We start from the raw sequence: 15311 nt of genomic DNA on the forward strand, positions 1-15311 counted from the left end.
GCAGTCAGACACCATAATGGCAGATACAACGTTGTGATCTCTGGGCTCCCGGGGTGGTCTAAGGCACTGCATCTCAGTGCTTGAGGCATCACCACAAACACGCTGGTTTGAATCCAGGCTGTATCACAACCGGCCGTGATTGGGAGTCCCATAGGGTGGCACACAATTGGCCCAGCGTCTTCCGGTTTTGACCATCATTGTAAATAAGAATTTGTTCTTAACTGACTTGCCTAGTTAAATAAAGGTTAAAAACATACATCTCTATAACAGGTGAGCTGTATCGTGATGTGTATTTCCTGTTTCCTGTGTAGAGGGGAGGATATTCTGTCGGTGCTGACACGTGTGAATCGTGAGGTCAGCAGAGGAGTGTATAGAGACTCCAAACAGATGCCCGAGCCCAAGTACACCCTCACCAAGAAACTCTTCCTCCCCTACATCTGAAACCTCTGGTTGGCTGACTTAAAGCGTCAAATCCTGTCCCTCCTTCTGGATCGAGACACTTCAGAATGGCTGTCATGTCTTAACAGTAAGCTGTCACTCTCAGGAACCCTACCACAGCAGCCTCTACCTTGGCCCATCTCCCATAAGACAGTGTGTTTAACATTGGTTGGCATGTCTGATTTCCTGAAAGATGTTTCAAACTCATGAGATTAATACATTTTTCCATTAAATGCTGGAAATTGTGGAACATTTACTTTATATGTAATAAATGTGTTCTGGAGATGGATCAGTAAAATGGGTGTCTATTTTTCTATTAGCCATGTTTCACATTTTTAAAGTTCAACAAGATGTCTCTAATTCTGAGGAGAATGCGATTTAATAAGACTTCAGCAACCAACCGTTGATTAAAATATTTATTTTCAGGTATAAAATGTGTTAAGGTGAAAGGCAGGTAAGAACATGATTGTAAAAATAACCTAAATAAGGAAAGAAGATTAAATCACAACATGTAATAAAGTCAAGCTTAAGCAATGTGTTGATATCAATTACTTTGTTCTTGCTATGAGAATCCACTTGTTTACAAAGAATGGTGATTCTGAATTGTCTCTTCACATATCAAATACATTCTTAGTTTGGTTAAATCTAGGCTAGTTTACTTGATTGAGATGCCGCAATGGCACGCTTTCCCGAGTGAGCTAACAGTTCCTTGGTAAAATCTGGCATGCTCACGTGAGAGGGAACGCCCACTTATATAGACAGGATTTTTTTCAATGGAAAACTGCCCAATAAGAACTGTCTCTCCGCCCGCCTTACCCTACCATAAAAAAATTGGCCTGTGAGATGTCTCACTTTCTCTTCTGTCTCTGGCGTCGTCTCATTGGGGCGGCACTGTGAACACCAGCCTCTTCGTCAGCGTGTACTTGGGCTCGGGCATCTGCTTGGCCTGCTTGTTTTTGCCGGCCTCCCAGTATCGGACATCCATCTGGCTCACGTCTCTATTGACCTGTGTTAGGATGTTCAGGATGTCATCACCTCTAGAGAGAGCAGGAGACACACGCATACCAGACAACGAAGACATTAACACCCAGTAAAGACAACACAGCGCCCATAAAATATACAGCTCTCATCGCCAGCAATGCATTAATTTCAGGTTAGTCAGGGGACTTGCTCACTGCGAGCTAATAGATTTTATGGTAATATTGTTCTAGCCTTTATTTAACTAGACAAGTCCCTGGTTTATACCTGACAGTGTGTAGACTGGAGTTCTGAATAACACCGTTATTCTGGTGCATATGCTCAGTTTTGTATTGTCAGCTCTTTCCTACTAAACATCTGCTTTGTTAGATCATGACCATGTAAGAATATTTTAGCCTCTAGAGCATTGTTTCTCAAATGGCTTGGCCTCGGGACAGAAATTGTACTAGGCTGTTTCATTTGCGACCCAATAATTCGTATCGCGAAAAATAAATCTCTAAAATACAATCTGGAAAACTATTTTTAATGCTATATTGATAGTAAATGTAACAATTATAGGGAAAAACATTCCCACCTCTTTCATTGTCAATTATAACATTTTGCCCATATTCTTTTAAGAATGTTAATCAACTCACTAGTTTGAGACCACAAAAATCAACCAAAATAGCGCTGCTAATAGCTTTATATTGAAAATACTGTGATGAAGAAAACATTTTCAGAGATTACAATTACACTATGCAGAAATCGCTCTGCCATTTCCTGGTTGCTAAAACTGTAATAGTTAGCCTAATTTTAGTTTATGTGACAAAATAAGATGGTGCAATGATTCTCTACACTATACTATCTAAACCACTGAAATATATTTTATATATATATAAAATTGTTGTTTCAGGTCTTTGAAGATTGTGTACCTAACCGAAAGTAAAAGACATAACAAAAAAAATAAAGAACGGGAGGCATAGAAATAGCGCACATAGAACAGATCTACCGCTTTAGACTTTCAATTAGAATGATAGATCTATAACTCACATTTATGTGAATTTGGTCAGGTCGCCCAAAAAGTGACGCATTGCCACTTTAAATTATTTAAAAAAATGTAAGTTCATTATAATTTCTACACACTTTTTAACCTGGTTTAAAGTTCAGACTAGTATTTTTTTCATTAAAAAATTATAAATAAACTTTGTTTTTACTCAGATGCCTGCGAGCCATTCAAAACCTCCTGACGTGACCCACCAGAATTGGTGCTTTAGAGCACATATTCAATCAGGCTTCACCTGGGACAGCCCTGTTTGAGCTGTTTGCACAGAGTCTGGATGAACCAGGACCCACTGGTTGTGTCTCTGAACGAGCAGTGGTCTTCAACAGTGGCCATGGCAACCAGGAAATCGGCATCAGCTGGAATGTAGATCTGGGGACCTGGATTTACGTCTGCCTCCAACTGCACTCTAGCTTGGATATCTTTCCCCCTACATGCCTGGATGAAGAAGGCTTTGGGCTTGCCAACGAGGGTGGAGCAGTTGGTGCTTTTGAAGGGTGAGAAGAGGTCATTGGTGGAGATGGGTTCGTCGTCTGTGCCATAGATAACTCCTTTGTCACCATGACTCAGTACGCAGCAGACAAAGGCGTCGCCATGCGTCTCGTCACCAAACCTCTTCAATTCCTCGCGGGCCTGCACTGCTGTCTGGTCCAGGAGTACAGTCACCTTAAAACCGAGCCACTGGAACACATCCTCCAGAACAACTACAGGAAAAGCACACACAAAACAATTTCAAGACAAACACTAAACCAAGCCACATAAATATCTCCCTTTTACAATATCAGGATGTTTTGAGACAAGAGGAACAAGATCAATGTTCATGCAACAACAATATGGAACAAATATGTTAGAACTGTTTTACACATTGGTTACATTACCAACATCTTTGTCTGATCCCTTTCTTTCCCCCAGTTCATTAAAGTGCACATTGTTGATGATTAAACAATGACCACGTGGCAGGCTGGTCATTCGGTATTGACAGACCTGGAAACAGAGAAAAGTCATGGGATTAAGCACAAAAATGCATACACACACACACACCGCGCATTCAGGAGACTAACAAACACTTAACTCAGAGCTGTGTACACAGGTTAAAAGCTCTATGTTCCTTGTGTATGTTTTGTAGTGCAAAAATAAAAATGTTTTATTCATTGGCTTGACTGGAGTTGGTGGTGGTCTGAGGTGCTCAGTTGGGTTGTGAGTAGTATTGTGAATGTTGTGTTTTGAGCAGTTTAGTTTTGTGTAGTTGTGATGATTTGTTTGGTTTTGTTTCAGCTAAGAATGAAAGCATACGGGATTGCGGCAATTACCTCACTGCTCATTCCAACCGCCTGGTCAGTAGTATCTGGAAAAACCCGTTAGCATGTGTTAGTGTCCCTACTACAGACAATATGAGTAAGCAGATCCACGCTAACTGACGGTACTGGTTGGCAGCATGTTATTGTACGGGAAGGATTGTTCCATAGGGGTGTATTTTTAGGGAGTGATATTGGTTCTTGTAGAATCTTTTGTTTTCTTGAAGCTGTTAATGTTCTTAGCTTTATCCTTTGAAAATAGACCCGTTAAAAGATTCTGGGTATGACCCTGGGTTGGACCATACTTTTCTGGTCAATCATTTTGGGAAAAAGTTTACTTAACTGGAAATCAAATAATCCTCTATCGTTAAGACAGTGGGAGAATCAAATGCATTATTATTGAAATATTTTTTTTAAAGATTGGTAACAGAGAAACAAATTAGCACAATTTCAATCCATATGGCATAAAGTATTACAAGCACTAGAAATATCCAAAGGATAAAAACAAAATTGAAAAAAAATATTATGAGAACAAACAAGATGGGTATGGATATGGTGGGAACATGTAGGTCTGAGCAAGTACGATGTCATTAATGTTTGTTGAAATGTATGTACGTCTGAGTTGGTGTTTTTGTCTTTCAAAGGTTGGGCATTAAGTCCCAGCCAACGTCATGTCTAGTTTATTGGAGCCATGTCTGTGAAATGTTAAGTTGTCTTTTGTCTATGTCAATTTTCTATTGTCTAACCTAAATAAAATCTTACCAAAAAAATTTGAACATGTATATATGAGTGCATCCTAAGAAAAAAAAGAGGGACATTTTACAACAAATGTAATACCTGAATTCCCACCCAAATCCATAAAGGGTTAGGGTTATTATTCAGTCAATATCTGATGGGTTTTTAACAATTCTAAACGTTTGGAGTATCTTCACTCATTGTCCAACTGTTGCATTTAATAGAATTGTTTTTAAAACCTTATAACAAATTTGATGACCGTTGCTAATGTAAGTTGATTGATCTGTAAATGGACATGTTGTGTTGAGTCTACTGGTGGATGTGTCAGTGAACAATGAAAGACCTGTGGTGCACAGCTAGTAGTGTGCAGTACCTGTACTGGGGGTTGTGTATGGGCCTCTGGTTCCTGTGCTGAAGGTGTGGTCACTGGGTGCTGTGAGGTTGTTGAATACTTCCTCCATTCTAGAGTAGGTATCTATGATTTTTGGTTGCTGCAGCAGGGTCACAAAGTCAAGGCATTTTGCCGTTCCTTTGTTCATCACTTTATCCAGAAGATTGATGATAATGGTCTCTGGGGGATGACCAGCGACGCTTAGGTTGTTGTATTCACGCAGATTCACTATGTTCGCCTGCTGCACATGCTGAAGGATGAAGTCAGGTTCCGCAGCCAGGATCTCTATAATCAAAGTCTTATTCTCTCTTAACGTCTGCATGGTGGACCTTAAGAGAGAAAGATTGTTCATGATATTAAATATTTTAAACATTAATAAAACATACCCGGTTCCTAAAATGTTTTTTGGAAATTCCAAGAATGGGTCACATTCAAAATGCATTGACTGATACAAGTTATAGCTAGCCTATGATTGCGTTCAGGGGAGAACGACTGCCCCCTCTCCTTGAAGCCATGAAGTAAAAAAAAAAAAAAAAAAATCTAGCTCTATCTTTGGCCACTTCCTGCCACTGTACTTCCTCATCTTCGGTGGGGTTTTACAGTAGTTGGCAGCCAATGTTATTGGCGCATTACCGCCACCTACTGTACTGGAGTGGTAGCTAATGGTAGTAGGAGTAGAGACACCAGAGAATGTTCCTTGTCAACAGACGGATCCTGACATGTTGCATGTAAAGAAGGTGGACTTCGTAGTTTATTGCGTTGGTTATCAACTGTAGAGTGCAAACAGAGAAAATCGGAGAAAAATAGGCATTGTGATGAGTGCTGCTAAGCATTTTTTGGACTCAGGGATTTTACAGCAGAGGCTTACAACGAATCCTGTCGATGAATGCTCCATCTTCACAGGCCCCTGAACCTGTGTAGGGAAGTGATTTCAACTGTGACTAAAGGAGAGGAATTTTATTTTATTTTGTATGTCAGGTCCCCCCCATTTTACACAGTGGAATATTTTTGTTCAACTACCCCCTACAGTAGGTGGCTGCAATACACAAGTAGGTTGTAGTCTGCCATAAAACCTTAAAGAATAAAAATATATTATTGGATTTATACCCCTGTGGTCTGTCTGGGTTCCCCTCTGTCTGTGGAGTTACTTTAGCATTAGCTATCCTAGCATGCTGACGAAAAAGTTTGTTTCATTAAAAACAATCAGTATCTATCACGAAAAACCATACATACTTTGGGATAATTAGGAGTACAGCGACATTTTCCATCTCTGAATTGAGGTACATATTCCCAGCCATACATACAGTGCATTCGGAAAGTATTCAGACCCCTTGACTTTTTCCACATTTTGTTACGTTACAGCCTTATTCAAAAATGTATTACATTGTTTTTCCCCCTCAATCTACACACAATACCCCATAATGACTTGTAGATTTTTTTGCAAATGTATAAAAATAAATGAAATATCACATTTATATAAGTATTCAGAACCTTTACTCAGTACGCTGTTGAAGCACCTTCGGCAGCGATTACAGCCTCAAGTCTTGGGTATGACGCTACAAACTTGGCACACCTGCATTTGGGGAGTTTCTCCCATTCTTCTCTGCAGATTCCCTCAAGCTCTCTCAGGTTGGATGGGGAGCGTCGCTGCACAGCTATTTTCAGGTCTTTCCAGAGATGTTCGATTGGGTTCAATTCTGGGCTCTGGCTGGGCCACTCAAGGACATACAGAGACTTGTCCCGAAACCACTCCTGCGTTGTCTTGGCTGTGTGCTTAGGGTCGTTGTTCTGTGGTAAGGTTTTCAATCAAGGATCTTTCTGTACTTTGTTACATTCACCTTTCCCTTGATCCTGACTAGTCTCCCAGTCCCTGCCGCTGAAAAACATCCACATAGCATGATGCTGCCACCACCATGCTTCACCGTAGGGATGGTGCCAGGTTTCCTCCAGACGTGACGCTTGGCATTCAGGACAAAGAGTTCAATCTTGGTTTCATCAGACCAGAGAATCTTGTTTCTCATGGTCTGAGAGTCCTTCAGGTGCCTTTTGGCAAACTCCAAGCGGGCTGTCATGTGCCTTTTACTGAGGAGTGGCTTTCGTCAGGCCACTACCCTAAATGCCTGATTGGTGGAGTGCTGCAGAGATGGTTGTCCTTCTAAGGTTCTCCCATCTCTACAAAGGAACTATGGAGCTCTGTCAGAGTGACTATCGGGTTCTTGGTCACCTCCCTGACCAATGCCCTTCTCCCCCGATTACTCAGTTTGGCCGGCTGGCCAGCTCTATGAAGAGTCTTGGTGATTCCAAACTTCTTCCATTTAAGTATGATGAGGCCTGTGTTCTTGGGGACCTTCAATGATGCAGACATTTTTTGGTAACCTTCCCCAGAGCCGTGTCTCGACACAATCTTGTCTCGGAGCTCTATGGACAATTCCTTCGACCTCATGACCTGGTTTTTGCTCTGACATGCAAAACTGTGGGACCTTATATAGACAGGTGTGTGCCTATCCAAATCATGTCCAATCAATTGAATTTACCACAGGTGGACTCCAATCAAGTTGTAGAAACCTCTCAAGGATAAGGATGAATGGAAACAGGATGCACCTGAGCTTCATTTTGAGTCTCATAGCAAAGGGTCTGAATAATTATATAAATAAGGTATCTGTTTTTTATTTTTAATAAATGTGCAAAAAATTCAAGGTGTCTGAATACTTTACGACTACACTGTATCTAGCGCCAGCTCTGCGCTGTTCACATTATGACATAGCACCTTTCCGACTTGAGAGAGAAGTAAATTATGCCAGGCATGCACTATTTGCCACGAATTCGCCACGTTTTTACCGTCCCAGACGTTTCATGATAGGGGGGAAATCCTATGAACTTGGGCTAGGATAAGTACGTAGGGACTCCTGTAGTTTGAGCGGGTCAAAGGACGCACCGATGATGGCTGTTCTGTTCTCCAGACCCGTCGGATGTCCTGATAACTTTGACGTCTGAAATTTTGTTTGTGCATCTTGCAGTGTGAGAAGTACTACGACGCAATCGGGCATGGACTGCTGCCAATAGCCAGTGAGCATTCAGCATGTGAGACCAAAACAATGATGGCGAAAAGGAAAGCAACAACAACACGCACTGTGTGGACCGAGGTGATGGAAGACAGACTAGTGGAGCTGTGGAGAGAACGCATCTGTCTTCAATGGGCGAGTTTGTTTTAAATGGTCCGGTACCCCGGTTTGGGCAGAGTTTAAATATTTCTAGACCATTTCATTAGTCCTTCAGTAAATTTCCACCCACACGTGGCACCGGGCCATGAAAGAAACCAAAAACATCATTCTTATTGTAGCGACCCACACAGACACCTGTGTGTTATGTGTTAGATAGACTATTAGTTGGTTGTGTTGTACTTACCAGTACCCAGTGTTCACGGGGTCTGCCATGCCAATCAACCTGCTATCTGCCAATCACGGGAATGCCCAGAATGTTCTAATGCCGGGCATCCTGGTGGTTGGCGGAGTGGCGTGGAGGGAGGGTTGGGCAGGGGGAGCATTGGAAGTTAAGACCAGGTTTAGCCATTGTTCTCTCTCTTACGTCTGGCCTTCACAAGAGAAGGTCACGGTTGTTTTATAGGGTATCCTTAATTTATTTAGAATGGGCTACGGCCAAACAGTAGCCTGTATGAATTTGGGTTAACAAACCGTAAATTCGTAAACTCAACCCTCTGTCTGGACAATTGTTCCTTTATGATCTAGTCAGGTCATTACAATATTATAATGATTATTTCATATTAAGTGCATATTCTGTGTTTCCATCTCTCCTTTGATGTTTCTACACATAATAATGTGCACACAAATAAAACCTCTCGCTGTTTGCGTGTCAGCATTTCTTTCCTAGGACAACCGAGAATCAACTAGGGCAGGATCAACTAGGGAAGGATCAACTAGGGAATCATCGTGTAATGTCAGCACCCACGTCCTGGGGTTGAAGATGGACAAGGAAATAGTGAAATGTGAGCGTGTCCAAGTTGTTAAGATTTTATAAATCGTGTAGTGTACAGTGGTGTAAAGTACTTAAGTAAAAATAATTTAAAGTACTTTACTATTTGTATTACTTTTACTTGTATTTTACTCCACTACATTCCAAAAGAAAATCATGTACTTTTTACTCCTTACGTTTCCATGACACCCAAAAGTAATTGTTACATTTTTGAATGTTTAGCAGGACAGGAATTTTTTTATATTTTTTTAATTAACAAATATCAACAAACAAAAGAGGAATAGTCACATGCAAACAAGCATACATACAAACTATTTACATTGCCAGGAATCCTAAACAAACAAATCATATTCATTAATAATACAACAAGTTTTAATTGCCTTTTTGTTTTTCATTTTAGTTAAAGTAGTGCCATATTGTTTAAATTCATTTATAAAGGGGGAGGAAATGGTTTTGAATTAGACCATTTGCGAATATGAAAAATACCTAGTATTATTAGCAGTTGAATTAAATATACTACATCTTTATCTATGTCAGAATTTCTGAAATAAATTATCATATCAAAACCATTAAATTGTACAACCGGTCCTATTTTTTTTTGTAACAAAATTATGTATGTCAATCCAAACAATCCTACTATAAATACAGGCAAAAAACAAATGCAAAATGGTCTCCTTCTCCATTCCGCAGAAATCACAGTTATAGTCAATATTCAGCTTGAATCTTTCCGAAACATGTTTCACAGGAAAAATTCTATGTAACATTTTAAATGAAACTTCCTTTACTTTGTTACTGATACAATATTTGTTAGCAATTTCCCATGCTTTCCCCCACTGTATGTCACCATAGATATTTGACCAAAATAATCTTGCTGAGGGAATTGTAGTATCACAAACAATATTCCTAATCTGTTTATTACTACATTTATCTTTGATGTTAATATTGCCAATTCATATATTTTTGTGTAAATCTGTGTTACTTACATCAACCACAGAGGAATTTAAAAGAGATTCAACCCCCCTTGGAATCGCATCAAAAACAATTGCATATTCTTTCGGGGTTATTGGAATTTTAAACTTATCAAGAAATTCCCCATATGAGAGTAGATATCCTCATTCAGTAACTGACCAACCAAAATAATTTTATTCTCAAACCAGTTATGAAAAAAAAGAGACTTATTTTTAAATCGTAAATATTTGTTGTTCCATATAAAGTATCTGTGAGGGGGAAAAAAATGTGTTTATACGCTAACATCCAAGCTAAAATTGCCTGCCAACTTTACTGGGATTTGATCAACATCAAAATTACATCGAAGCAAAAAATTCTAAAACCACCAACAGAGTCAAATAAATACTTTGGGAAAACATTCCAAATACTGTTCTGGTTCTTAACATACTTAAGAATCCACATTTTAAAAAAAGTATTATTTAGAGTATTGAAATCTAAAACCTCAAGACCTCCTTGTTCTTGGGTATTAGTGAGAATATATTTTCGTAGATAGTGAGGCTTGTTCCTCCAAATAAAATAAAGAATCTTATCTAAGTCCTTTACAATTTTTGGGGGTAAGTCAAGTGATAACGACACATAAACCGATCTGGATAAACCTTCAGCTTTGGACAATAAAACCCGACCGAATAAAGAAATATCTCTCATTAACCAGAGGTTCAATTTCTTCTTTGTTTTCTCAATAATGGGGTTAAAGTTCAATTCACTCCTTTTTCATCCTTGCATATAACAATTCCAAGATAAGTAACCTTATCTTTAAATGGGATACCATATACTTCCTGTAAAACACAATCATTGAGTGGAAATAAGACTAACTTATCCTGTTAGGGCTAGGGGCAGTATTTACACGGCCGGATAAAAAACGTACCCAATTTAATCTGGTTATTACTACTGCCCAGAAACTAGAATATGCATATAATTATTGGCTTTGGATAGAAAACACCCTAAAGTTTCTAAAACTGTTTGAATGGTGTCTGTGAGTATAACAGAACTCATATGGCAGGCAAAAACCTGAGAAGATTCTGTACAGGAAGTACCCTCTCTGACCATTCCTTGGGCTTCTTGGCTCGGTTTATTGAAAATTTAGGATCTTTGCTGTAATGTGACACTTCCTACGGCTCCCATAGGCTCTCAGAACCCTGGAAAAAGCTGAATGATGTAATTCCAGCCGCTGGCTGAAAAACTTTAGCGCCTTTGGTTAAGTGGTCTATCAGAGGACAATGAGCTGAGGCGCGTGCACGGGGCGACACCATGTTTTTAGTTTCTCTCTCTTTGTACTAAAACACAGATTCCCGGTCGGAATATTATCGCTTTTTTTACGAGAAAAATGGCATAAAAATTGATTTTAAACAGCGGTTGACATGCTTCGAAATACGGTAATGGAATATTTCGATTTTTTTTGTCACGAAACGCGTCGGGCGCGTAACCCTTATTTACCCTTTCGGATAGTGTCTTGAACGCACAAACAAAACGCCGCTATTTGGATATAACTATGGATTATTTGGGACCAAACCAACATTTGTTATTGAAGTAGAAGTCCTGGGAGTGCATTCTGACAAAGAACAGCAAAGGTAATAACATTTTTCTTATAGTAAATCTGACTTTGGTGAGGGCTAAACTTGGTGGGTGTGTAAATAGCTAGCCCTGTGATGCTGGGCTATCTACACAGAATATTGCAAAATGTGCTTTCACCGAAAAGCTATTTTAAAATCGGACATAGCGAGTGCATAGAGGAGTTCTGTATCTATAATTCTTAAAATAATTGTTATGTTTTTTGTGAACGTTTATCGTGAGTAATTTAGTAAATTCACCGGAAGTTTGCGGGGGGTATGCTAGTTCTGAACGTCACATGCTAATGTAAAAAGCTGGTTTTTGATATAAATATGAACTTGATTGAACAAAACATGCATGTATTGTATAACATAATGTCCTAAGATTGTCATCTGATGAAGATCATCAAAGGTTAGTGCTGCATTTAGCTGTGATTTGGGTTTATGTGACATTATATGCTAGCTTGAAAAATGGGTGTCTGATTATTTCTGGCTGGGTACTCTGCTGACATAATCTAATGTTTTGCTTTCGTTGTAAAGTCTTTTTGAAATCGGACAGTGTGGTTAGATTAACGAGAGTCTTGTCTTTAAAATGGTGTAAAATAGTCATATGTTTGAGAAATTGAAGTAATAGCATTTCTAAGGTATTTGAATAACGCGCCACGGGATTCCACTGGCTGTTACGTAGGTGGGACGAAATCGTCCCACTGGCCCTAGAGAAGTTATTGATATTAATTTTCAAACCCGAAACTAAGAAAAAGTCTTCAATACAGGAAACTGCTTTAGAAACCTCGTTCCTGTCTCTTAAAAATATGCTGGTATCATCAGCCAGTTGACATAGTGTAAATTCATTGCCAAGTGCTGAAACACCTTAAATTCCCTTTCTTGCTATGAAGAGCCATAATTTGAGTAACCAATAAAAAATAAAAATGGACTACTTGGGCAGCCCTGCCTAATGCCACGGCCAATATCATATCTTTGGGATGTCCCGTGAGCTAATTTTACAGAGCTAGTACAACCACTATATAAAGTTTGGACTGCTTTAAAAAGAAAAGTCACCAAACCCCAAAAAACATATTGCTTTGAACATAAACTCATGTTCTACAGTGTCAAAAGCTTTATAAAAATCAACAAACATAAGAGAACTATCATCAAGGATGAGGTCATTAAAGTCAAGGATGAGGTCATTATAGTCAATCATATCTAAGATCAACCTGATGTTATTACTAATGTGTCGACCATGCATAAAACCAGATTGTTCTTCATCAATTATATGATGCAAGCCTTGTTTCAACCTTTTAGCAAATACAAGGGCAAATAATTTCCCATCATTATTCAACAGGCTAATGGGTCTCCGGTTGTCTATATAAAAAGAGTATCCTTATTAGGTTTGGGAATCAAAGTAATTACACCTTGCTTTAAGAAGCCAGTAACTCCCCTTTTTCTATTGATTCTTGAAACATAGCAAGAATGTAAGGAATCAATTTATCATTGAATGCTTTATAAAACTCGCTTATTAAACCATCATTTCCAGGGGTCCTATTGTCCTTAAGGCTTTTAATACAGTCTTATCTAAATTTCAGATAACTCATCATCCCAAAAATCTCTGAAATCATTATCTATCTATCTTCTTAACAATGTTTGCTACATTGTCTAAGAAAAGATCCATATTGGGAGTTGACTGGGCTGATGTATACATATTCTGATAAAACTGGGCAACATGCTGAGAGATTTCTTTTGGATTTTCATTGGGAGTATTATTAATAATGAATTTACATATGGAAGTCTTTTCGCCTGCCCTTTTTTCTAAATTAAAGAAATAGTTTGTATTTTTCTCTCCCTCTTCCATCCATTTTCGTCTTGATCTTACAAACGTCCCCGTGCCTTTTCCCTTTGATTTTAGCCGTGAGGATGCGGACGATGTTGTCCTGTAGCTGGCTCATTGATGGTTAACTTCTTAGCTTCTTTGGAAGTTGCTCCTTGGTTGGGATATTCGGGTATGAAATCACATTCACCCCCCTTTTTTACAATGCAAGCATACGAGTGAGTTTCAACAACGCCTCTTTTCTCCTTGGAAGTTTCGACATCCATTATCTCAGCAAGTTTGTCATGTCCTGATTCCATGCTACTAGCTATGAAGACGTTAGCAGGCTAACTTAACTACAAAACGCTGAAACTTTTCGATAGCGAGCTTGTTCGTTGGAAATCGTCAGAAATATATATCAATGGTTTGATTAATTACAAAATTATTCAAAATAGCTACACTGTATGGTTAGATATCATTTTTGTTGGAAAAAAAACTAATTGCAACTGCAGTCTAAAACTATAAACTTTGTGAGAAAACCCTAAAACACCCTCTCATGTCGCCATCTTCAGCGCCCCCCGAAATAGTCCAATTCACACTTATCAAGAGAAACATCCCTGGCCTCCAATATGGCGGACTCACTAAACACACATGCTTAATTTGTAAATTTTGTCTGAGTGTTGAAGTTTGCCCTTGTCCATAAAAAAAATGGTGCCATCTGGTTTGCTTAATATAAGGAAGTTGAAAATATTTATACTTGAACTTGACATTTTTATACATTAAGTATATTTTAGCGATTACATTTACTTTTGATACTTACGCATATTTAAAACCAAATACTTTCACTTTTAATTGTTACTCAAGTAGTATTTTACTGGGTGACTTTCACTTTCAATTGAGTCATTTTCTTTTAAGGTACTTTTACTTAAGATAATTACCCACCACCGCCCAATAATACCAAAGATGATTTAGTAGGTTTAGAAACTCTTGATATCTACGGTAGCTAACGTTATTAGGTTTAGTGTAAAAGTAGCTAGTATTACAGTAACGCGCAGGTTTAGCATGAGTAACGTTAGCGGCCTAGCTAGTTACTTTCGTGTCAACTATCAGTGAGCATACTTTGCCGATGTGGTTATCAATATATATTAACAACGGTTTGATGGCTAATTGTAATAGCTGCGACTTACCTGTACGACTAGTGATTCGCTCGCCGATTGAAATAATTCAGTGTTCGCTTGCGCTGACTGCACTTCCTCCTCGATGCTGGGGTGGAACCTCCAAGTACTCCTTCAAAGTCATCTGATTGGTAGCATGTTTTTTTTTTTTTTGCGTTACTCTTCATCGATGCCACCAAATACCCAGCACAGGTCTGCTTCTTTTAAAGCCAAGGCTAAACTGCATCTCGTGCTGACCCAACAAGTGTGCCTTGTTGCTGGCAGGGGTGGAAAACGTACTCAATTGTAAAGATATCTTAATAGAAAATTACTCAAGTAAAAGTCACCACGTAAAATACTACTTGAGTATAAGTCAAAAAGTATCTGGTTTTAAATGTACTTAAGTACAGTTGTGTAAAAAGTACCAATTATCATACTTGAGTGAAAGTACAAAGTTATACATTCAATTCCTTATATTAAGCAGTGGTGGATATACTTAAGTATCAAAAGTAAAGTATGAAGCGTAAGAGCCGTAAATCCAAAAAGCAAAACAACCAGACCTTTTACTTGGTTTGAGCTTTTCTGAAAGTTAACAGTCTTATAGACGCAGTAAGAGCTCAGATTAAAAAAAAAGTGGATTGTCAAATAGGCAACACTTCAAAATACATATCTTACAGACAAAATAGAATTATGCCTTAATAATGAAGGAATATAGCCAGTACTCATAAGCACTTACGTTGCTTTAGAAAAAACAGCATCAAAAGTACACACAACTTCATCACCACTGATGGAACTGTATTATAAATCAGTGTCAGGTCATAGCAAGGGCACCTATAACTTGTGAATTTTAAACATAAATTAACAAAATGCATAAGGCATCCGTGTCCTTGGGCTTGCTAGCGTTAAGCCGGGGGGCGAGCACAGAAAAAAAA

The 15311-nt window shown here is 38.8% G+C and overlaps 1 protein-coding gene and 1 long non-coding RNA gene across 2 annotated transcripts; one reads left to right on the forward strand and one right to left on the reverse strand.

Annotated features, from left to right (window-relative positions):
* Positions 1-841: 841 nt before the first annotated feature.
* On the reverse strand, positions 842-15284 carry LOC106600207 (caspase-8). The gene is made up of 6 exons (XM_014191531.3): positions 14413-15284; positions 4859-5205; positions 3766-3800; positions 3334-3439; positions 2694-3159; positions 842-1475 (listed from the first exon to the last, which is right to left on the reverse strand). Exons 2-6 carry the CDS (start codon positions 5196-5198, stop codon positions 1316-1318), a joined length of 1107 nt encoding a protein of 368 aa, XP_014047006.2. The 5' UTR covers positions 5199-5205; positions 14413-15284; the 3' UTR covers positions 842-1315.
* LOC145877572 (uncharacterized) lies at positions 1342-4526 on the forward strand. The gene is made up of 2 exons (XR_014391898.1): positions 1342-1591; positions 2614-4526. It is a non-coding gene; the product is annotated as an uncharacterized LOC145877572 (long non-coding RNA).
* Positions 15285-15311: the final 27 nt, after the last annotated feature.

The sequence above is a fragment of the Salmo salar genome, chromosome 03 (genome assembly GCF_965601325.2).
Source record: "Salmo salar chromosome 03, fSalSal1, whole genome shotgun sequence".
NCBI classification, from domain to species: Eukaryota; Metazoa; Chordata; class Actinopteri; order Salmoniformes; family Salmonidae; genus Salmo; species Salmo salar.

Coding starts and splice junctions, on each gene's coding strand:
- LOC106600207 (XM_014191531.3), bottom strand. CDS start 5,198: ATGCAGACGTTAAGAGAGAATAAGACTTTGATTATAGAGATCCTGGCT. Junction 3,801..4,858: donor ATACACAACCCCCAGTACAG/GTACTGCACACT, acceptor GGGTTTTTCCAG/ATACTACTGACCAGGCGGTT. Junction 3,160..3,333: donor GGGATCAGACAAAGATGTTG/GTAATGTAACCA, acceptor CTTTTCCTGTAG/TTGTTCTGGAGGATGTGTTC.